The following is a 23,037-nucleotide window of genomic DNA, read 5'->3' as shown; positions in this document are numbered from 1 at the left end:
CAATATCACAGGGGGTGTAACCACCCTGCCCCCTGTATGTTGTTCCTGATATGCAGCAGTGTGGAGGCTGATAGTACTCCCAATATCCCAGAAGGTGCGCCCACACCTGTGATAGAGTTCCTAATATCCAGCGGGAAAGAGGCTGATTTTACTTTCGATATCGCAGTGGGTGTACACCGCCCCCAACCCCGGGGTATCGTTCCTAATATCCAGGCGGGAAGAATATGACATGGGTGATAATATCGAAGGGGGTGGACAACTCTTCTGTGATATGGTTCCTGATATCCAGGGGGTGAATGGATGATATTACTCCCAATAAAGTAGGAACCGTACAGCCACCCTGGGATTTTGTCCTTAATAACCACAGGGGAGAGATGATATTACTACCAACATTGCAAGGGGTGTACACACCTCCTGTGATATTGTTTCTTATATCCAGGAAAGGAGAAGATGGTATTACTAACAATATTGAAGAGATATACAACCCCCATGGGATATTGTTCTAAAGATACAGGTTGAAAGAGGATGAGACTCCATCCAATATAACAAGGGGTGTACACCCCACCTGTGATATGAATCGTAAAACCTAGAAGAAGAGAGAATGACATTGCTTCCAAAAACACACGGGGTGTACACCCACCTGTGATATTGTTTCTGTCATCTAAAGGAAGAGATGATGATACTACTCCCACTACCGGAGAAGGTACACACCCCCCTATGATATTGTTCCTCATAACTTGTGGGGGAGAGCATGATATTACTTCCAGTGTGACAGTGGCTTGACACCCAGTCTGTGATATGGTTCTGCACACCAACTCTGTGCCCCTCGTTTCCCATGCATTCTCTCCACACTTTTGGAACCTCGTGGGAGGCTTTGTCTTTGGTTACAGATGAAGAGACGAAGGGTCTGAGAGGTTAAGCAAGTTTGTTACTGGAAAGCGGTTCCGATCCAGACCTCAAGAGAGGTTTCCTGGATCTCACAGAAGAAAGAATTCGGGGCGAGTCCATAAAGTGAAAGCAAGTTTATTAGGAAAGAAAAGGAATAAAAGAATGGCTACTCTGGCTGGGCGCAGCGGCTCACTCCTGTAATCCTATAACTTTGGGATGCCGAGGAAGGTGGATGACCTGAGGTGAGAAGTTCGAGACCAGCCTGGTCCAACATGGCAAAACCCTGTCCCCATTAAAATACAAAAAATTAACTGGGCGTGGTGGCAGGTGCCTGTAATCCCAGCTACTAGGAAGACTGAGGCAGGAAAATCGCTTGAACCCAAGAGGTGGAGGTTGTAGTGAGCCAAGATCATGTCACTGCATTCTAGTTCGGCCAACAGAGCAAGACTCCATCTCAAAAAAAAAAAAGAAAAAGAAAAGAAAGAATCTCTGCTCCATAGGCAGAGTGGCCCCAAAGGCTGCTGGTTGCCCATTTTCATGGTTATTTCTTGATCATATGCTAAACAAGTTTTGGACTATTCATGAGTGTTCCAGGAAAGGGGTGCGCAATTCACAGAACTGAGAGTTTCTGCCCTCCCTTCTGAGACCACGTAGGGTAACCTCCAGATGTTGCCATGGCATCTGTAAACTGTCGTGGCGCTGGTGGGAGTGTCTTGTAGCAGCTAATGCACTATAATTAGCATATAATAAGCCGTGAGGACAATCAGAGGTCACTCTTGTGGCCATCTTGGGTTTGGTGGGCTTTGGCCGACTTTACTGCAAACTGCTTTATCAGCAAGGTCTTTATGACCTGTATCTTGTGCCGACTTCCTATCTCATCCTGTGACTAAGAATGCCTAGCCTCCTGGGAATGCGGCCTAGTAAGTCTCAGCATCCCTTTACCCAGCCCCCATTCAAGATGGAGTCGCTCTGGTTCACGTGCCTCTGACAAGTTGGCCTGGGTAGAGTGTTCTCTAGTGTGGTTGTTGGAGCTGTTCCTAGAAGTAAGAGGTATTTTCAGTAGGAAACAGGTCTCTGTTAGCCCGGGGACTGGCACTCTGCCCCAGTATGTCGGCCTCATTTTAGTGGAGACAAAACTGGGGCTCAGAGACATCAACTCCCTCATCCCGAACCCCCAGACTGTCAGTGGTAGGCTGGGGTTTGAATGTGGGGCTTGAAGACCCATCATCTCCTCTGGTCCCCCAGTCTCTGCTGCCCAAGAGGAACAGGATCCCAGGATCCAGGCCCCTCATGGCACCAGTCAGGGTGGGTGGAGATGGGGAGGCAGAGTTCCAAAGCTCCCCAGACTCTGAGGCAGGTCGGGGACCAAGAGCAACCCGGACCTGGGGGCCCCACCCCGAGAAGAATGGCTGCAGGCCCGGCCCAGTAGGCAGGAGGTCTGTGTCCTCAGTCAACGTGACGGCGCTTCCAGCTGCTCCAGCCAGGCCGTGCTGTCTTCACGTTTCCAATCATGCGGCCTCCTCTCCAATTCCCAAGCCCAACCCACAGAGACGGCGATCTGGGGTCTACATGAGGTTTGTCAGCAGCTCTGAGCTGCTGCTTCCCGCCAGCCCCGCGGCTGGTTCTGGAAAGCTCTCTGCTGCCCCCTGGTGGGGAGGCTCAGGGTAGGGCTCTGGCTGCAAGCATGGGGTCCCAGAACCTCTTGATTCTGTCACCTCTGCTGGGTGGAAAACCAACCCAGGATTGAACCAGCAGATGGGTGCCTGATTCCTTATTATCAGAGCTCCGCCCACTGGCAAGTCCCTCTCCGGACCTCAGTTTCCCCTTCCGTTAAACGAGGGGCTTGGGGGATACCAAGGAGGGGTAACTGCTTAGTGAGGATGGGAGGTTTCTTTTGGGGAGATGAATACATTTCGAAACTAGATGGCGAGAGTGGTTGCACAAGACTGTGAATGCACAAATGCCACCACATTAATTGCGTTGAAATAGTTAATTGCATGCGATGTGAAAGTCACCTCATTTAAAGTGTGTAAAAAAGGGGCCTGGGAGAGTGCAGTGTATGTGAGAATCACATGGGACACCCATAGTCTCTGAACCTCGGTTTTCTTGCGTAAACTGGCAAAGAGACCGTGTGAGCCGTGTTCCCTGGGGTCAAGAGATTCCAAGAAGGAAAACCTGGGATTCCTGGGACTAGGATGAGGGCCAGGGGCCGGAAGGGGAGGGGCATGTGGGGATGGCTGGGGTCAGCCCAGATAAGGCTTTCAATACTGGGTAGCAGCGTCTACACAGGCGGAGATCCCTGCATCTCACTTCCCACAGGGCTGACCAGTGGCCAGAGGTGGGACTGGCCAGGCTCGGCCCAACCAAATCTGAGAGCAGAGGACACTGAGTGAGGGATCCCCTTCGCCACCCTCACTGGCCTGTGGCTCTCCTGAAACCACAAGAGAGGTCCAGGAGCTGACTTTGGGTCCCAATGGGGGACACCATCCAGGCTACAGGCTGGCAGGGTGGTGTGGTGGTCAGTGTACTGGGCTCTGTGTCTCTGCCCCTACCTGCTATGTGACGGTGGGCCAGACACCTAACCTCTCTGTGCCTCTATTTCTTCAATGGTGAACAGGGACACTAGCAGCCCCCACATCCGATCACAGTGGCCTGAATGTTAAAGGCAACGGCGGCACGAGACGTACAGTAAGAGCTCTGAGCAGGGAGAGCAGGGAGCTGCCCAGGGAGTTCCACCACCATCTCCCGTCTGGCCGCCGAGGAAACCGAGGCTCATGGTGACCTGGCCAGGTCTGTTGGACTCAGGATCCTTCTCATCCCCAAGATCAGAGAGCTGTCACCAGGGAAGGAGCTGGCCCGTAGACACAGCCCAGGAAGCACACAGAGAAGGATGCCCTGGGGACTTCGGTATGTTATTGCAAAAAAAAATTTATTGCTATTTGAACCCTGCTTTCATGCCTCCGTTTCCCAGAAAATGAGCCACGGAGACACCAGGAGAGGCAGGACACCATCCTCCTTGCACAAAACCCATTCCCTTGGATGCTGTCCTCAGCGAGGGTGGCTGAGGGCCAACCAGGGGGCCCACCCGCAGAGTGGCAGAGGAGGTAGTTTGACCCTGCAGATGTTGAGCTCTGTGGTGAAGGTCCTGGCCTTCTGGTAGAAGAGGATAAACTTCTCACGGTCCAGGAGGAAGTTGTGGGAGATTGTGGCCGGCTGCGTGTAGGTCTTCAGCTGTGCCCTTCTTGTTGCCCAGGTCCATGGCGGCTGCCAGGGCCAGCTGGTAGTACCCGGCTGCATCAAACGGGTCCTGAAGGGGACAGGCCATGCTCAGCAAAAGGGGGACTCGGAGCCCATCTTCCCACAGGCCGTTCCTGTCTCCAGGTCATTCCACATGTCCAGCCAATGCTGGCTCACCCCATGAGCCCCGAAGCCTGTGACAATGCTGTGGTGTCAGCTGCAGGAGGTGGGGATGACCCTGACACCCCTGGAAGCCTTCCTGACTGTCCCTGTGCCCCACTCACCCCAAGCCTCCTGCCCCAGTCCCACCGTCTCTGTAGGCAGTGGCTGCTTTCCCCATGGGCTGAGGTCAGGGCAGATCCTGCCTGCTCTGACAGTTCCATGCAGGACTCGTGGCTCCAAGCCACAGCAGGGGCACAGCGTTGAGTGACCCAGGCTCCCCTCTGGCCCCTGTCCATGCTGACCATTTCCAGGCCCTCCACGGGACAGGCCAGGTACAAAACCATCTCACAGGTGTCCTCCCTAGCAATGTTCCCTGAAATATTGATGGAGTGTGACTCCCCAGACATCCACTCCTGTTTTCAATGCATCTTTGGCTCAAACTCACCATCCCTGGGTTGGGATGCCGTCTCCCAGACCTCCTCCTTGACCCTCCCATCCCCCACCCGGCACCTCTTCCACATGGGGGTCACCCAAGGGACCTCTCTAAGACCCATGCCTGGCCTGTTCCTCTTTGCCATCTCAAGATGGCTCCCAGGGCCAATGAGAAAGTCCAAGATGCAGCAGTCCATTCCCTCACTGCCCCGCCCCACACACAGAGCAGGGGCGTGAGAAGGTCCCGAGCCACCGCCACTGCTCATCCAATGGCCCCCGCCCAGCCGAACACTGGACTCTGTGCTGGGTGTGTGGCTGAGCCTAACGTCCTTGATCCCAGTCTGAGGGACCTGGGAGTGAACACTGACCACACAGGGTGGCCCGGGCTGTGGCAGAGGGAAGCCCAGGAGACCCCAGACTCAGCCAGGGATGGAAGGCAAAGGCTTCCTGAAGGGGTGGGGGCTTCCCAACTAAACAGGAAGGAGCCAGCCAAAGCATATGTCTCTGCGTGTGCTTGTGTGTGTGCCTGTGCGTGTTTGTGTGCCTGTGTGTGTGCACGTGTCTGTGTGTGGGCGCCTGTGTGTGCATGTGCATTTCCGTGTGCATTTCCATGTGCCTGTAGTGTGTGAAGCAGCTAATGAGCAGCAGGCTGAGCCAGGACACATCTAATCCACCCTATTCCAGGGCTCACTCTCACGTGTAGACTAAAGGGGACCCCATTTTAGAGGCAATCGGCAAAGATGCCCATTTACCTCTGCTTCTCTGCCAGCCTTCCAGGCCCCATGCAGCCCGGCTTTTTCTCCCACTCCTCTGGGCCCTGGGTCCAGGGTCTCCTATAAAAGGAGGAGGGTGTAGCCTTGGAAAGACAGCCGCCCTTGGGGAATTCTGAGGGGGCCTCCCTGTGGGAAGCTGGCCTGCGCTGACAGCATAGTCACGATGAGGCCCAGAGGGCTGTGCATGGGAAGGAGGTGAAGGAAGGTTGTGCATGGGAAGGAGGTGAAGGAGGCCTCTGCCCCTCGACCTCAACCGTGGACTTTGGCCTCTCAGGTACTACTTGGCCCTTTCCTTTCTCCTGGACAGGGGGAGTGGGCGGCAGGCTTGACCAAGTGAGATAAAGGCCTCTTCTGGGAGGTCGGTCCCCTTGGGTCCCAGGAGAGCCCCTGGGCAGTAAGCAGTGTCCCTCTGGGTCTGACACTTGGCACCTCCCTGTCTGGCTGGGACTTGGGAGGCCACAGGGACCACTTCTGATCACCAGGTGTCGCCAGCACTGGGCAAGGGCCTCCCGGGCAGCCCCAAGCCTGCGGTGGGGGATACGGGGCAGGGTCTTAGGGCTGCCCCAGCTCCTCATGTTGTTCTAAGGCCCCGAAGATTTTGGCCCCTGGACTGGAGTGCCCTGGCCTCTCAGCCCCTAAGGAGCACTGACGAGGTGCCGGTGCGATGCTGAGGAGAGGTGGTGCCTGCTGGGCGGAGGGGTGGAGACACCCCAGGTCTGAGTCTGCCAGTCCCAGCTCTCTACCCCTGCAGGGCTGGGGGCAGAGGGAGCACAGCACCTCCCCTCAAGACAGACCCGACCCAGCAAGGTCTCAGCCTGGCTGGCTGGGCCCCCGCCCCACTACACCTGCCCTAAGCTGGGGTTTCCCTGTCTGTGAACCCAATGGTAAGACACTGGGGTCCCACCCAACCCTTCCTGGGTGGTGTGAAGATTCAAAGTGTCTCGGGACTCCAGGAAGGAGTTACTCAGTGCAGGCTGGCACCCTGGGCAGGCTTCCTAGAGGAGGCGCCAGGATTTGGGTTGGATCTTGCAACGTGGATTCAATGTGAGGATGATGCCGTCCTCTGAAATGTCCTTCTCCCGACCCTGTTTTCTTTGTTAAATGCAACTTGACACTTGACTGTCAAGACTCAGTTTGGTGCCACCTCCTCCAGGAGGGCCCCCCTGACTACAATCCTCCTTCTTTACCCAGAGGCCACCATTGCCCACTCATGTGTCAGCCTCCCTGGCTGAGACTGAGTTCTTGAGGGTGGGGCCTGGCCATCTTGGGAGCTTGGTTGTATCTGCTAACCTTGCCGGCTCCTCCAGCTGGGTGCAGAGCTCCAGGGAGGCCACTGGGCCATTCCTAAGGAAGGCTGGAACCCAGGCCTCTGGGGTGTGGGTGGAGATCCCACTCCAAGGGGTCTGGGAACACCCCGTGCCCTACCCCTGCCACCCACCTTCAGGTCATAGAAGATGATGTCACCGAGAACCAGATACATGTTCACGTAGTAGACGGTCTCCTCGTCGAACTCCAGCGGTGAGTTGCAGAGCTACAGGGCCTTGAGGTAGAAGTGCTCCACCAGCTTGCCATGGCCCAGCCGGTGGTGCAGGGCGGCCAGCCGTGGTAGGCCATGCGCTCGTTCACTGGTCCCCTGGGTGCAGGCCAAAGGTGCAGGTGTGAGGACGTGGCTCCCTGGGGCAGGGAGGGCTCAGGCCCCTCAGGAGCAGGTATGCAGACCCCGGGCTGCATGCCTGGCTTGCCTCCAGGCACCTGTGGTCACCTGGGCAGCTCTGGCCAGTCCCTTCCAGGTTCCCAGACTCACTTTCCCTTGTGCAAAGCAGAACTAATAAGGCCTGCCCCTGTCTACTGTGAGGCTTTGGAAAGTCGGACTTGGATGGCCCAGTTCTGTGTCTACACAGAGCCACCTGCCTTTGCTCACTGGTTTTAACCAGGAGAACCCAAAAGCCATGCAGTCCAGGTGCTCCTGGGCTACCCGGCTCCAGGCAACCCACAGACGTGACATCCGACTCCTCCTGGGTGTGGCACGATCAGAGCCCCCTACCTTGGGGAGTCAGCTGCTCACCTACTGTGTAATGGGCCACGGGGTACAAGGCGCTGGGGCATGTGGCCTGCCTAGGGTTCCCTGTCTCTGGAGGGGGACAGACGACCCTGGCACAGCACCAGGGGATACCTGGCCTTAAGGGGCAGACTGCTGGAAGGGGAACTGGGATTTTATCAGCCAGAGAGCTGTGTGGTTGATGATGGTGGGAAGGGCACAAGAGAAAGGGAATGTGCCACTCAGCCTGGCACAGGGACCAATGAGATGCCTGGCATGTCTGGAAGGCAGAGGGCACACTGGGCGGCCCTTGTGGTCAGCAGCAGGAACAGGCAGAGGAAGCCCTGTCAGGCAGGCAGGGAGCTCTGCACTGCGTGAGAGACCTTGGGCTGTGCCCCACAGCCGGACGGGGAAGCCAGTTGGGCAGATCTGCCTGCCTGGACAGGAGACCAGGAAAATCCAGCAGCTGTTTCAGCTCCTGGCCTGCAGACCTGGAGGCTGGGCTCTGGCAAAGTGTGGGTCCTGGCAGGGTGGGGGCTCAGGGGACTTACCCAGAGTGATGCTGAGTGCTAGGGCCATGTAGGCAAACTCCAAGCCCTCCTGGGGCTTCTCCAGTGTGGCCAGGAGTGCCACCAGCTTGTTGCACAGCTGAAGCTGCAGCTCCACCTTGCGGTTGCCCATAGTCACTCCAGGGGCAGGGCCTGGTCCTACCACACAGGCAGGTGGGGTCAGGTTTCCCACAGCACCCACCTTGCCCAGCGCCCTCCTCAGAGCTCAAACATGTACTTGGAGCTTCCCATGCCCCAGCTACCCCTGCACCTCGACACAGCTCTGTGCTCTGGGATAACACACAGTTCAGACACCAAGTTGGGGGCTGAAGAGTCACCTGAGGCCCATCCAGCTACACCTGACAGCCTCAGACCAGCCTCTCCCACCTGGGCACCGGGGGTCTGACTGGGGGGAGCCAGCACTCCTCTCTGCTCTAAAAACACCACATTTATCTGTGCCCAGGGCTGAGCAACACTGTGAGCTCAGAGGAAGGGAGAAGCCGTCCCACTTCGGGGTACATGCAGACCTGGGTCTCCCACTGATGCTGTGTGTCCTTTGACATGTCCCTGTGCCTCTCTGAGCCTCAGTTTCCTCATCTGGAAGATGGGGACAGGACTTCTCACTCATGGTTGCTTGAGGTCATCAGGTACAAGGGTAGAACCATTGTCACGTCCAGGCCCCGAGCGTTTGTCTCGGGCAGGGGCATGGTCAATATCATTCCCAGTGAGACCACTTGGAAACTCATCATGTGCATGGGTGGCCCTGCCTCCAGGTGGGAGACCTCTACCCTGCCACACCTGTGGCTCAGCCCTCCAGGTGCCCCACTGAGGCCCACCCACATCAGCCCACAGGCCAGCTCACCCGGTAGAAGGACATGCCTTCCTCCCGCTCCCAGGCCCCATTGAAGAAGATGTCTCCAGCTGCCTCAAACAGCTCCAGCCCCAGGTTGGGGTCGCCTGTGTACAGGTCCACATTCTGTGCCACCTGAAAGGAGACAGAAGTTCCCTCAAGACCCACACCTAGCGAGGTGGCCACGCGCACCTTTGCCAGCCTCCTTCCTCTCACACACTACAGGTACACCTGAGCATTTTTCAGACCCTGTGCATGAGGGCTGCCCCCACCACTGGCATGAGGACAATGAACTGATGCACCTGAGTGCCAGGAGGTGACAGAGCAGCTGCAGCCCAGGAGCCCGATACCTGTGAATCCTACCACCAGGGCTAGCCCTAGCCCACTCCCCCTGCACTCAAACCAGTCTCCGTGGCCCCCAGATTGCTGGGAGCCCAGCCCCTGGCTCCTTTCTGCGTTGCCACATCCCTGCCACATCCGCAGTGTTTGTGGGTGGGCCTGGTCCCCTCTTGGCCATGAGCTCTTGATCCTTCTCCTCAGCTCAAGGAGGTATACAGCAGGTGCTCAATAATGAAAGCTTCACCAGGCTCGTGGGCTTCACAATTTGTTCCAGATCACACTGTGTTTGGGAAAGCCTCTGAAAACAGTCACTATGATAGATTCATTTTGTAAGGAGATGTGCCACGTGTCGCTTGGAGCAAGTTCTGTGTGTTAACTGAGTGGTCACATTATTTGAGCATGTGCTGTATACCAGCAGATGCTGTGCACTGTGAGGGGCCACGCCTCTGCCCTCAGGGAAAAGATGCTGGCCACTGGGGGAGGATGTGAGGGAACCAGTTGGAGGGAGGGAAAAGGCACACAACAGGTGCTTAGCAGTGGTTTAGGAATGAGTGGATGGATGAATGAATGGATGAGAAGATGTAGACACATGGATGGATGGATGGGCGTGTGGCTAGATTAATGCTTGGATGCATGGATGGATGGATGGATGGAATGATATGTGTATGTCTGTATGTATGTATGGGTGGGTAGATAATGTATGGATGGGTGGAGGGTAGATGATGTATGTACATGTGGATGGATAGATGGTGGATAGACGAATGTATAGATAAACAAATGGACAGATAGATGAATGGAGGGATGGATTAATAGGTAGATAGGTGGGTGGATGGATGATGGAAGAATGGATGGATGAACAGGTGGATGGATGGATGATGGAAGCATGGATAGATGATGGATAAATAGATATGTGGATGGATGATGGATGGATGGAAGGATGAACGGACAGATGGATGGAACAACAGGTGAATGGATAGATAAAAGGATGGATAAATGATGGATGCAGGGATGGACGGATGGATGAATGGACAGATGGATGGATGATGGATGGATGGAAAGATGAACAGATGAATGGATGAATGGTGGATGGATGGAAGGATAGATGAACAGGTGAATGAATAGTTGATGGAAGGATGAATGGACGGATGGATGGATGAACAGGTGAATGGATGGATGATAAATGGATGAAGGATGGATGATAAAAGGATGGATGGATGGATGATGGATGGAAGGATGAACAGATGAATGGATGGATGAATGGATAAATGGATGGATGGAAGGATGAACAGGAGATGAGTGGATGGATGGATGGATATATGGTTGAATGGATGGATGGATGAAGGATGGATGGATGGAAGGATGAACAGGTGAATGGATGGATGATGGAAGGATGGACAGATGGATGGAACAACAGGTGAATGGATGGATAAAAGGATGGATAAATGGTGGATGGAGGGATGGACAGATGGATGGATGATGGATGGAAAGATAAACAGATGAATGGATAAATGGACAGATGGATGAATGGTGGATGGATGAATGGTGGATGGATGGAAGGATAGAAAGATGAACAGGTGAATGGATGGTTGATGGAAGGATGAATGGACGGATGGATGGACGAACAGGTGAATGGATGGATGATAAAAGGATGGATGATGGATGGATGGAAGGATGAACAGATGAATGGATGGATGATGGAAAGACGGATGGATGGAAGGATGGATGGATGAATGAATGGATAAATGGATGGATGGAAGGATGAACAGGAGATGAGTGGATGGATGGATGGATGGATGATGGAAGGATGGATGGATGAATGGATGAACAGGTGGATGGATGGTGGCTGAATGAACGGATGATAAAGGAATGAATGAATGATGGATGCACGGATGGATGGATGAATGGAAGGATGAACAGGTGAATGGATGGATGATAGAAGGATGGATGGATGGAAGGATGAGCAGGCGAGTGGATGAATGATGGAAAGATGGATGGATGATGGATGGAAGAATGAACAGGTGAATGGATGATGGAAGGATGGAAGAATGGATGGAGGGATGGATGATAAAAGGATGGATGATGAATGAATGGATGGATGGACGGACAGGTGAATGGATGGATCATGGATGGATGGAAGATGGTTGGATGGATAACGGAAAGATGGAAGGATGGACGGATGGACGGACCAAGAGGTGAACAGAAGAATGATGGATGGATGATGGAAAGATGGAAGGATGGATGGATGGATGGATGGACGAACAGGTGAATAGATGGATGGAGAGGTGAATGAATGGATGGTTGCATGGAAAGATGAACAGGTGAATGGATGGATGATGGAAGGATGGATGGATGGATGGAAGGACCCACAGGTGTATGGGAAGATGATGGATAGATGATGGATTGATGGATAGAAGGATGAGCAGGTAAACAGATAGATGATGGAAGGATGAATGGATGGGTGGATGGACAGAGAGTGAACAGCACAGGGGTCCTCCCGCATCCCTTGTCACTCACCTGGATGTACAGGTCCACCAGCTCGCTCTGCCGCAGGATGTAATAGATCTTCCCTGCTTGCAGCCAGGCATGCGCCGCCGCCTCTTTCCTCTGGAGGTCAATGAAAATCTCCAGACTTCGTTTGGTGTAGTCCAGAGCGGATTTGTAGGCCCTGGAATCAGACGCAGGTGTCAGAACAAGGGCTCTCATCCTCCTGGAACCAGTCTGCCTCCTCCCGTGGGTCTGGCGACAGATGAACTGGAATGTGCAGATTGGGAACAGCCCTCTTGTGTGTGCAGTGTTCTGCCCTTCCCAGGCTGCTGGGAGGGCCAGGGTGAACACACACGGCATGGAAAAGATGAAGGACATCCTTCTGAGGGAATCAAGCATCATGCTGCCCTGTGGCAGGAGGAGTGTGCTAGTCCATCTCCCCTGCCTCCCAGACATGGCCTGTGTCTTCTCCAGATGCACCAGGAGCCGTTAGTGTTCAGAGGCTATCTGGGCCGATGATTCTCAAGGTGTGCAGGCATCACAGTCACCCGGAGGCCTGTCCTTATAGCTTGCTGGCCCTGCCCCCAGAGCTTCCGGCTCCACAGGCCTGGGGCAGGCCCTAGAACTCCCACTTGCCACAAACTCCTAGGTGACATGGATGCTGCTCTACTGGTCCAGGGACTACACTTTGCGAAGCATAGCTCTAGCACACTGGCCCATTTTCCTTCTGTGAACCTGAGGCCAAGACTGGAGCCAGTCTCCCAGGTCCCCATGGAATCTGGCTCCTTCCCTGCTCTCTCAGTAAGTCCAACACTCGAGGGGGTGTGACTGCAGCAATGTCACTGGGCCCTATGGGTGGGGTGGCCAGGGCCATGGTTACCCCACCAGGTCAGGATGCTTGGGGGAAGGGGAGTAGGCCACATATGGGACGTGAGACCTTGAAACCCTGCCCCAGGGAAGAAGGTGACACAACTGGCTTTGTCTTCTGTGGGAGAGAAGCCACAGGTGGCTGCTGTGGTCACATTTAAGGGGACAGATGAAGGCCAGGAGTGAAGATTCAGGGCAGGCAAAGATCAGATGACAAAAGCCACCATAATAGGAAGAACAGCCCAGAGTGCATGTACTGCCTCTGCTGGGGTTGAGATGACCTTTGACCCAACAAGGGAGGCTCAAGCTGGGACTCACAGGCCAGCAGCAGCCCTGGGACGACCCCAGGCCCACCAGCTCAAAGCATCTGATGCCAAAGAACCAAATGATCAAAAGGAGAGGGGCTGATGGCGCCCTGAGCCAGCTTCCCTGTGCCCCCCTCCCTGCCCTGCCCGCCCCCACCTCCACCACTGCAAAGCCAGCCCTTACCACTCCGTGCCCAGGGACAGGTAGAGCTGACTGATGGTCTCCAGGAGCTGCCCCTCCAGCACCTTGTCGGCCACTTTGTGGGTCAGGGAGAGCTGGAGCTTGTGGTAGATGACACACTGGGCCTTCCTGGGCATGATGACGCTGTAGAAGTAGCACAGCCACTGGACGGCCCGCAGCTGGCCTGGGCAGAAGACAAAATGGAAGATGTTAGTCTCCCAGCATTGAAGCGAGGCTGGCTGTTCTCGGAGGCCCCTGCACCATGCTTGCCTCTTTCACCTCTGTGAGCCTGGGTCCCATAGGCGGGGAGCCTGAGCGCAGACAGGCCATGCACCTGTGCAAGGGCAGATGCCAAGCACACCGTGACATGGGCACAGCTTGGTACAGATGCTCATGGTACAGGCCGGCCTTCTTTACAACTCCCAGGGCTGAGATCCTGGCCAGGCTCGGCCCCTGCACCAGGCCATCTATTTCTGCTTCACAAAGTCCCTCTGGTCAGGACCAGGGCCACCTTCAGCCTGAGCTGATGAGGCCAGGGGCACAAGTAGCCCCTGTCGCAGATGGAACCCTGAGAGAGCAAAGCCAAGCGTCATGTCTGCCACACACGGCATCATGTTGGGGGAATGGGGTTCAAAGCCGGCCCCTGGCGTTCCCACACATGCTTCTCTCATGCAACCAGGCTCCCAAGCCACAGGCTCACTGGCCTCTCCCAAAGCCAGGGCGCTGGGAACAGTGGAAAGCTTCTGATTTTCTAGTGTGAGAAACGTTCCGGAGATTAATACAGGAAACCAGGTACGCCGAATGGACATCTGTCACCCATGCCACCCAACAACAGCTGAATACACAGTCCTCTCGAGCACCCATGGGATATTCCCCATGACGGACCATGTGCCAGGCCACAAAATGAGCCTCAGTGAATGGAGAAGGACTGAGACCAAAGCAGAGGTGTTCTTCAGCTGTACTGGCACAAACACTCGAAATCGACAGTGAAGGAAATGTGGGAAATTCAAAAATATGTGGAAATTACACACTCCTAAACAACCAGTGAGTCAAAGAGACCATCAGGGAAACCGAAAACTAATTGGAGAAGAATGCAAACAAATGCACAGCCCGGGCCAGCGCGGTGGCTCACGCCTCTCATCCCAGCACTGTGGGAGTTGAGGCGGGAGGATGGCTTGAGTCCAGGAGTTTGAGATCAGCCTGGGAAACATGGTGAAATCCTGTCTCTATTAAAAAAAAAAAAAAAAAAAAAAAAAAAATTAGGCGGGGGGGGGGGGTGCACAAACATCTGTAATTCCAGCTACTCGGGAGGCTGAGGCATGAGAATGGCTTGAATCTGAGTAAAAGTTGCAGTGAGCCAAGATTGCACCACTGCACCCCAGCCTGGGCAATAGAGCAAAACTCTGTCTTAAAAAAAAAAAAAAAAAAAAAGCACAGCGTATCAAAAATTCCAAGATGCAGCTAAGGCAGTGCTGAAAGGGAAATTTATAACTGCAAATGTCTACATTCAAAGAAAGAAGAAAAATCTCATATCAAAAACCTAACCTTCCGCCTTGAGAAACTAGAAAAAGAACTAAACGCAAAGTGAATAAAAGGAAGAAAATAATAAACGTGAGAGTGGAGATGGGAAGTAAAAATACAGAGAATGGAAAAACAAGACATAATCAACAGAACCGAAGGTGGGTTTTTTGAAAATAATAACAAAATTGACAAATATTTCACCAGACTAACCAAGAAAAGAAAGATGGGACACAAATGACTAAAATCAGAGACTGAGCACCATGGCGCACGCCTGTCATCCCAGCACTTTGTGAGGCGGAAGTGGAAGGATCGCTGAGGCCAGCATTGAAGACCAGCCTGGGGGAACATGATGAGACCCCATCTTTAATAAAAATAAATAAATAATTAAAAGCCCAAGTTTCTAAAATCAGAAATGAAAGAGGAAACATTATAGCCGACCTGACAGAAATAAAATGATTCAATGAAAACACCACAAACAATTGTACACCAAGAAATCAGACCATCCAGACGCAACAGCCACACTCCTAGAAGGACACAAACTACCGAAAGTGACTCAAAAATGACCCCAAGTAAGCATGTGGGGTATCAGCGCCGCCCTCGGTCTCCTCGACCGTTCAGCGCAGGGTGGGGAGACAGGGAAGCATGATCCCCGTTCCCTGGCCTGCATTTCCGAGTCTGAATCCCCCAGCACCCCGGGGAGGGCCTCGTAGGAGGAGGTGTCACAGGCTGTTGTGCCAGGAGCCACCGGAGGCTGCAGTGGGGGCTGGGGCGCTGGGTTCCTGGAGGGTCTCCTTCCAGTCAGAGAATGCCCCTGGGGAAGAAGCCTGGGTCAGAACCCCCCACCCCTCCTTGGGCAGATATGTGGGACCAGGGCCCCTTCACACGGTCCTTTCCAAAATCTCATCCCTCCTAGGGCCAGGAGTGGGTGCCAGGCCTGTGCTGGGAAATGGGCAGGTTTGGTCACAGCCCCTGGGGCTCTGGTCCAGGCCACAGGAGGCACCTCTGAGTGGTCTCACTATGCCATGACAAAGCGCTGCAAGGCAGAGGGGACTCAACAGTATCCCTCGACTCAGCCATTTCCCTGGACTCAACTTCCTCATCTATCCCCTGTGGCCTAGATTTTGGACAGCCCTGCCCACCTACTGTCCGTTCACTGCTCAGTCTGCAGTGACTGTTCGATAGCACCCCATGGCTCCCCAGTGCTCTTGGGGAAAAGGCCAAGCCACAGCCTGAGGCCCCAGGCCCTGCTTAGCTCTCCAGAAGAGCTTCTCACCATCCAGCACCCAACCCACCCGCTCCCAACTCTGCACCTCCCTGCATAAGCCCTGCTCACTCACCCCCGCTCATACTCCCACTCACTCACCCCACTCACTCATCCCCGCTCACACCCCACTCATCACCGCTCACACTCCTGTTCACTCACACCCCATTCACTCACCCCCACTCACACCCCACTCATCCCCGCTCACACTCTCATTCACTCACCCCATCAAACCTCCGCTCACCAGCACTCACACCCCACTCATCCTCACACACTCACCCCCACTCCCTCAACCCTGGGCCTTCACACAGGCTACATCACCAGCCCCTCCTCCACCACCAGCCCCTCATCCACCACCTATTAGTTGACTAAATCCTCTCAACCCTCTGGTTCTAGACTAAAGAGACTTCCCTAACCCGGGGCCAAGTGCTGCCCCACCATCACGCCACTCACCCTTTTGTGGCTTCTGTGGCCTGAAGCTCACATTCCTACGCTCAGTCTCTGCCACCCCAGGACCCTACAAGCCCCATTTGTGGGTGGGGCCTGGCACACTCTGCACACAGCCCCTCCCAGCCACTACCCTGGCCTCCGGGGCAGCTGGAGAGCCACGTGCCTTTGCTCCAGAGACTTTGGCAGAGGGTGGAACCACCCCCTCCCTGAGGCAAACCTACAACAACCTTCCCTTCCCCACTGGCTTCCCGGCCTCCTCTGGAACCTTGTGCCTGCATCCCAAATGTACTGGGATGGATCCCATTCCCCGGGAAATTCCAAGAGCCCTTGGTGGGTCCACATCACCAGGCTGTCCACATGTGGACCCTGAGGGGAAGAGACAGAGCCGCAGAGGGGAGACGGGAGGGCCTCCCTGAATCAGCCCCTCAGAAAGGAGCAGACCTTTCAGGGACATCAGTTGAGGCCCCTGCAACCTAAGGCTCTGAATTCTGCTACCCGCTGAGGGCAGTGTGGCCTCCCATCTCTGAGGCAGAGCACAGGGTGAACTGCAGCTTCTCCAGGTCATGAAGAAGGAACCCACAGCTATATGTGGGCCCCAGCACTGGAAAGGATGCCCCACCTCGGTCGGGGACCAGGCGGGGGTCAGCATGTTCATTGGAAGAAGTGTGGGACCCCACGGCCTCCAGTGCCAGAGTAGACGGGAGGTTCAGGCCCACCTCAGGCGACATCCTCCAAGTCCCCAGCCCACACCACAGAGGGGTGATGTCGCATCCAATGCCCACCGTACTCAGCTCTGTCACCACCCCCCGCGTTACCCCAAGGCCCAGCTCACAACCAGAGGACGCCTGAGCCACGCGCAAAACCCACCTTGTTCCTGCGGCTGCTCGGTCTCAGCTTCCTCTACTGAGTCTGGCAAGGGAGAAAAGAGAAGCAATGAACACCCCCAGCCAGCACCTCTGGTTCCATGTCAGGTTCAGCTGGGTGTCGGTGTTGCAGGGTGAGAGCATTGCAGGGTGCAGGGGTTGAAAGTAATATCATCCGAGGGCCGGGCGCGGTGGCTCAAGCCTGTAATCCCAGCACTTTGGGAGGCTGAGACGGGCGGATCACGACGTCAGGAGATCGAGACCATCCTGGCTAACACGGTGAAATCCCGTCTCTACTGAAACATACAAAAAACTAGCTGGGCGAGGTGGCGGGCGCCTGTAGTCCCAGCTACTTGGGAGGCTGAGGCAGGAGAATGGCGTAAACCCGGGAGGCGGAGCTTGCAGTGAGCTGAGATCCGGCCACTGCACTCCAGCCTGGGCGACAGAGCGAGACTCCATCTCAAAAAAAAAAAAAAAAGTAATATCATCCTCTTCCCTCCTGGATCATGGGAACAACATCACTGGGGGGTGTATACTTTCTGTGATATGGGGAGTAATATCGTCTTCTGTGCCTTGGAATATTAAGAACAATATCGTGGGGGGGCGTGTACATCTTCTGCAATATTGGGAATAATATTATCCTCTCTCCTCCTGCATACTAGGAAAGATATCAGAGTGGGTGTTCACCTCCCGTGATATGGGGATTAATACCATCTTCTCCCCTTCCGGATAGCAGGAAGAGTATCACACGGGGGTCTACAGTGTCTGCGATACTGGGAGTAATATCAACCTCTCAGCCTTGGAATATTAAGAAGAATATCACAGGATGGATGTACACCCACGGCCATATTGGGAGTAATATCAGCCTCTCCTCTCCATGGATATTAGGAATAATATCCCAGGATGTACGCCTCCTGCTCTATGGGGAGTCATATCATCCTCTCCCTTCCAGGATATTAATAACAATATCACAGGGCGGGTGAACACTGCCTACGATACTGGAATTATTATCATCCTCTCCCCCTCCAGATACTAGGAACCATATCACAGAAGAGCTGTACCCTCCCTGCGATATTGGGAGTAATATCATACGCTTCTTCCATGAGTATTAGGAGCAATATCACCGGGTGACTGTCCATTCATTGCTATGTTGGGAATCATGTCATACTTTACTCCCTGGATATTAGGATCAGTGTCACAGTGTGAGTGTACACCTACTGCGATATTAAAACTAAGATCATGCTCTCTGTCCCTGGATATTAGGAACAACATCACAGGTAGGTGTACACTCCCTCGATATTAGGAGCAATAATATGATTAATTAGTAAACATCAATGATCAATTTTAATAATTATCAGGCTGGTCTCGAACTCTTGACCTCAGGTGATCTGCTCGCCTCAGCCTCCCAAAATGCTGGAATTACAGGGGTGAGCCATCGCGTCCAGCCAACACTTCTTTACATCTCTTTTTGGACCTCAAATTTAGCATGCCCAAAATGCACTTTTGATTCCTCCTGCTATAACCCACTCCTCCCATAGTCTTCCCGATCCCAATAACAGCATCTCTAGCCTTCCGGTTACTCAGGCCAAAATCCTTGACATCATCCTTAAAACTTCTTTTTCTCTCTCTTGTCATCCAAGAGAGAGACTCTCCTTTCAAAATAAATGCCAGACCTAACCCCTTCTCACCTTCCTCATCATTTCCAACCACGTCCAGCCCTCATCATAGCGCTCTGGGTTACTGTAAAAGCCTCCCAATCGCCAGGCAGAGTGGCTCACACCTGTAATCCCAAGCACTTTGGTAGGCCAAGGCAGGTGGATCATCAGAGGTCAGGAGTTCAAGACCAGCCTGGCCAACATGGTGAAACCCCTCTACTAAAAATACAAAAAATTAGCCGAGCATGGTGGTGGGTGCCTGTAATCCCAGCTATTCGGAAGGCTGAAGCAGGAGAATCACTTGAACTCAGAAGGCAGAGGTTAGAGTGAGCCGAGATCGTGCCATTGCACTGCAGCCTGGATGACAAGAGCGAAACTCCATCTCAGAAGGTTAAAAAAAAAACAGCCTCCCAACCCAACTCTCTCCTTCCGCCTTTCACCCTGCCCTGCATTCTACCTTCCACTCTCAAACATTTCAGAAAAAAAAAAAATTATATCCACAGAAAGAGAAAAAGAAAGTGCAAATGGGGTGAAATGTTTGGGGAATCTGAGGGAAGACCATACGGGAATTCTCTGTACTATTTTTGCAACTGTTCAATAAGTCTGGATTATTTCGAATTCAAGAGTTAAAGAAAGAGGCTGGGTGCGGTGGCTCAAGCCTGTAATCCCAGCACTTTGGGAGGCCGAGACGGGCGGATCACGAGGTCAGGAGATCGAGACCATCCTGGCTAACACGGTGAAACACCATCTCTAGTAAAAAATACAAAAAAACTAGCCGGGCGAAGTGGCGGGCGCCTGTGGTCCCAGCTACTCGGGAGGCTGAGGCAGGAGAATGGCGTAAACCCGGGAGGTGGAGCTTGCAGTGAGCTGAGATCCGGCCACTGCACTCCAGCCTGGGCAACAGAGCCAGACTCAGTCTCAAAAAAAAAAAAAAAAAAAAAAGAGTTAAAGAAAGAAAGAAAAAAAATCTCCCTTTGTGAATCCATCCTGTATTTCCCCTGGCAACTTAAGGACGCTCTTAACTAAGCACATCTATTTTTTCATGAACACTTAAAGAACCCTTGCCTAGTTTTGACTTTCTGTGCTTGGCAGAAGTGTGTGTGTGTGTGTGTGTGTATTTCATATATATGTGTGTGTGTATATGTGTGTGTGTGTGTTTTGTGTATATATAGAGAGGGAGAAATATATATGTGTGTGTATATATAAATCTATATTGTATATTTACTATGGTAATATATATATCTGTGTGTGTGTGTGTACACATATTACGTACCCCATAGCCTGTCCTTAACCAGTTCTAAACTTAGTGGGAAAAATACATACCTAAGCAGAGAATTTCAAAATAATATGATGAATGTTTTGATACAGGGATGTGTTGCTGTGGAACACGCTGCTAAGACACAAAACCTCCTAGATGGGACAATGAATGAACGAAGTATTGCACCTATAGGCACCCCCTCTGATATCCCCACAAATGTTTATAGTTATATGCATTTGCTTCCCCCAGGACCCCCGTTTCATAAGGGTTAGTCCTAGAGCCTAGCAAGTTCCTACTACGGTTGGCATACATATGCCATTCAAGAAAGAATGACTGAGTGAATGACGAGTTAAGAACCATTTGTCAGCCAGTGCTCAGTAACACAACATGCACTGGTATGCAAATTATATTTTTGTTGAAAGCAAGGGCAGGATCACAAATTATCCTTCCAGAGAAAGCAAACCTCAAAAGCTTCTTTACCCTACTAAAGCACATTATAAGAAGCTCCCCTTATATAAAAGAAAACCTCCTCGTTCATTATCAATGGCGTGTAAACCAATAAGCCTTCACCTCTGATGACACCTCTTCCGTCACCAGGGCTAGATAAAGGAGGTTCCGGAAACCCTGGTAGTTGTGAAGGCGGCTCCCAGCTCTGACACTCTTGAACCCTGCGGGCGTGGAGGTCACACAGCAGAACAACCGAGGGAAGCATCATCAGGTTTCGAATATGTTTGAACCAGAGATGGCAAATAGGCTTCAACCAGCTGAAAACACCAGAGATTCATGGTGGCCACCTGAGGGGTTGTGCTCTTAAAAAACAAAAATTAAAAATAAAATTAAAAAATTAAGAAAGGAAGGGGTCAAGAATCCATCAGGTCTGACTGAGATGTGTATCAGTGACTAACACCCCGTAAGGCAAAAGTGCTCCGGTGCGCTTTGGGTTCTCTTCAGCAGTATTTAAAGGCGTGTGCTTCCCTAAGACTAAGCCACGGGAATACCCCCAGCAACACTGCCAGGAGAAACGTCTACCATGGATTTGGCTAGAAATACAGTTGTCTTTAACAAATTAACACTGAATAAATCCTGCCTTATTAGAGCCTGAGAGGATGACATTCTCAATGATAACAGTTATCACTACAATCTCCAAACATCTGCGATCCTGCAAGGAGGAACTGTGACAGCGCAGGTCACGTGCCCAGAATGCTTCCCAGACTGCCTGTTACAGAATAAAAGAAATGAACCCCCCCCCAAGAATGTCTTCTCTCACATTTAGCCAGTTGTTCCTTTGTGTGCATCTCTGTGCTAAAATGGCCATTCTTCCCCACAGCCTGAAGTCATATGCTAAAATAAATGAGACTCACATGAAGCCAGAAACGTGCAGATGCGAGGAAACCAACGCAACTGAAATGGGCTGGAGAGTGTGGCCAGGAGGATGGTACTTCCCAGGAAGCAATTACTTCATCTCTGCCCATGAAGCAGGCAGCTGTCACTGTCCCCCAGGCCCACACTAGCCACTCGAAGTACGTTCTAACCAAACTACCTCCAACAATCAACATCAATACACCACACAATTGGCTTCTGAAAGGACACCTTGCAACCAACAAGAAACTGTTAGCACAACTTTGAAAACCTGTGCAACTAAAAACCTTGGAAAGGGATAAACACTGCCACATTTTGACTCAAATACTGTCATGGGGTAGCACTGCAATAATTCACTGAAACAAAAGAATGAATGAGGAATACGTTTATATAGGAATCAGAGGAAGCATGACTAATCATTTAAAGAAATAGGTCAAGAAACTGCTAGGTTCAAATGCTACCGTGAGACACTGTCAGGGCCTTAGGCAAATTCACTTCTCTTGGTCCTGTTTCTAGGTTCATCAAAAACCAGCTTTGGACTAGGGAATCTGTTGCTTCCCAAAGCCTTCCTTCTGTGATTCCAGCCCAGATTTTAGGACTGCTCTCCCACTTGGTATATGAAAGTGCTTTCTGTGTAGAATAGCAAGAGTACATTTCTGTGTTGAATGAGGTTTGGGACCTACTCTATGAGGCAGAATATCATCATGTAACTTTAAGCATGACGACAAGGCGCACTCTAGAATAAGGATAACACATAAGATGTGGCCATACACCTGTGCGTGCCTGGCAGGGAGATGGAGAAGTCTCATTTAATGAAGCCGCGGTGCCTGTTGCACCTGAATATCCTCAGTCCACATCAAGTTCACAACGTCCTTCTGACATCAAACCACATGTATCCCATACTTTTCCATACTTTCCACCCAAGATTAAAATATGCAGAGCACCGTGATAAAGACGCCTCCATCCCCAGCATGTTGGCTCTCGTTCTGTAGAATTACATACTTGAGGTACAAAATGATCACCAGGCTGCAGCGGCAAGCAAGACTGGGCTCCGTGGGGACAGCAGGCCCTGCAGCAGCCACCACTCCTGTCCCCACAGTCTGATGCAGCTGCAGAGAAGCTGTGGTTGAGGCCATTCACTTTGTGAGAGAACCACACAGGAGGGAAAAGGTAGGGGAGGTAGGGAAGAGGGCAATGTCAAGCCTCTGAGCCCAATCCAAGCCACCGCATCCCCTGTGACTTGCACGTATACACCCAGATGGCCTGAAGTAACTGAAGAATCACAAAAGAAGTGCAAATGCCCTGTCCCACCTTAACTGATGACATTCTACCACAAAAGAAGTGAAAATGGCCGGTCCTTGCCTTAAGGGATGATATTATCTTGTGAAATTCCTTTTCCTGGCTCATCCTGGCTCAAAAAGCTCCCCCACTGAGCACTTTGTGACCCCCACTCCTGCCAGCCAGAGCCAGAGAACAACCCCCCTTTGACTGTAATTTTCCTTTACCTACCCAAAGCCTATAAAAGGGCCCCACCCTTATCTCCGTTCGCTGACTCTCTTTTTCGGA

General features: G+C 52.6%; 1 protein-coding gene and 1 long non-coding RNA gene across 4 annotated transcripts in view; both read right to left on the bottom strand.

Annotated features, from left to right (window-relative positions):
* Positions 1-3,800: 3,800 nt before the first annotated feature.
* LOC144340144 (uncharacterized) lies at positions 3,801-8,237 on the bottom strand. The gene is made up of 3 exons (XR_013415871.1): positions 8,082-8,237; positions 6,931-7,125; positions 3,801-4,195 (listed from the first exon to the last, which is right to left on the bottom strand). It is a non-coding gene; the product is annotated as an uncharacterized LOC144340144 (long non-coding RNA).
* Positions 8,238-8,888: 651 nt separating this feature from the next.
* Positions 8,889-23,037, bottom strand: part of LOC144329461 (SH3 domain and tetratricopeptide repeat-containing protein 1-like) — a 51,759-nt gene continuing 37,610 nt past the window's right edge. The window contains exons 1-4 of one of the 3 annotated variants that reach the window (XM_077997973.1): positions 17,204-17,482; positions 13,108-13,288; positions 11,782-11,932; positions 8,889-9,063 (exon numbers count right to left, since the gene is read on the bottom strand). In XM_077997973.1, the coding sequence (XP_077854099.1) occupies positions 8,920-9,063; positions 11,782-11,932; positions 13,108-13,241 (429 nt within the window). In that variant the 5' untranslated portion in view covers positions 13,242-13,288; positions 17,204-17,482 and the 3' untranslated portion in view covers positions 8,889-8,919. Of the gene's footprint in view, positions 9,064-11,781; positions 12,859-13,107; positions 13,289-17,203; positions 17,483-23,037 lie in introns of those variants that run through there. The other 2 variants (XM_077997972.1, XM_077997971.1) reach the window with 2 other exon arrangements.

This window comes from Macaca mulatta, chromosome 3, assembly GCF_049350105.2.
Source record: "Macaca mulatta isolate MMU2019108-1 chromosome 3, T2T-MMU8v2.0, whole genome shotgun sequence".
Classification (NCBI taxonomy): domain Eukaryota; kingdom Metazoa; phylum Chordata; class Mammalia; order Primates; family Cercopithecidae; genus Macaca; species Macaca mulatta.
This window is presented reverse-complemented; position numbering and strand designations above follow the sequence as displayed.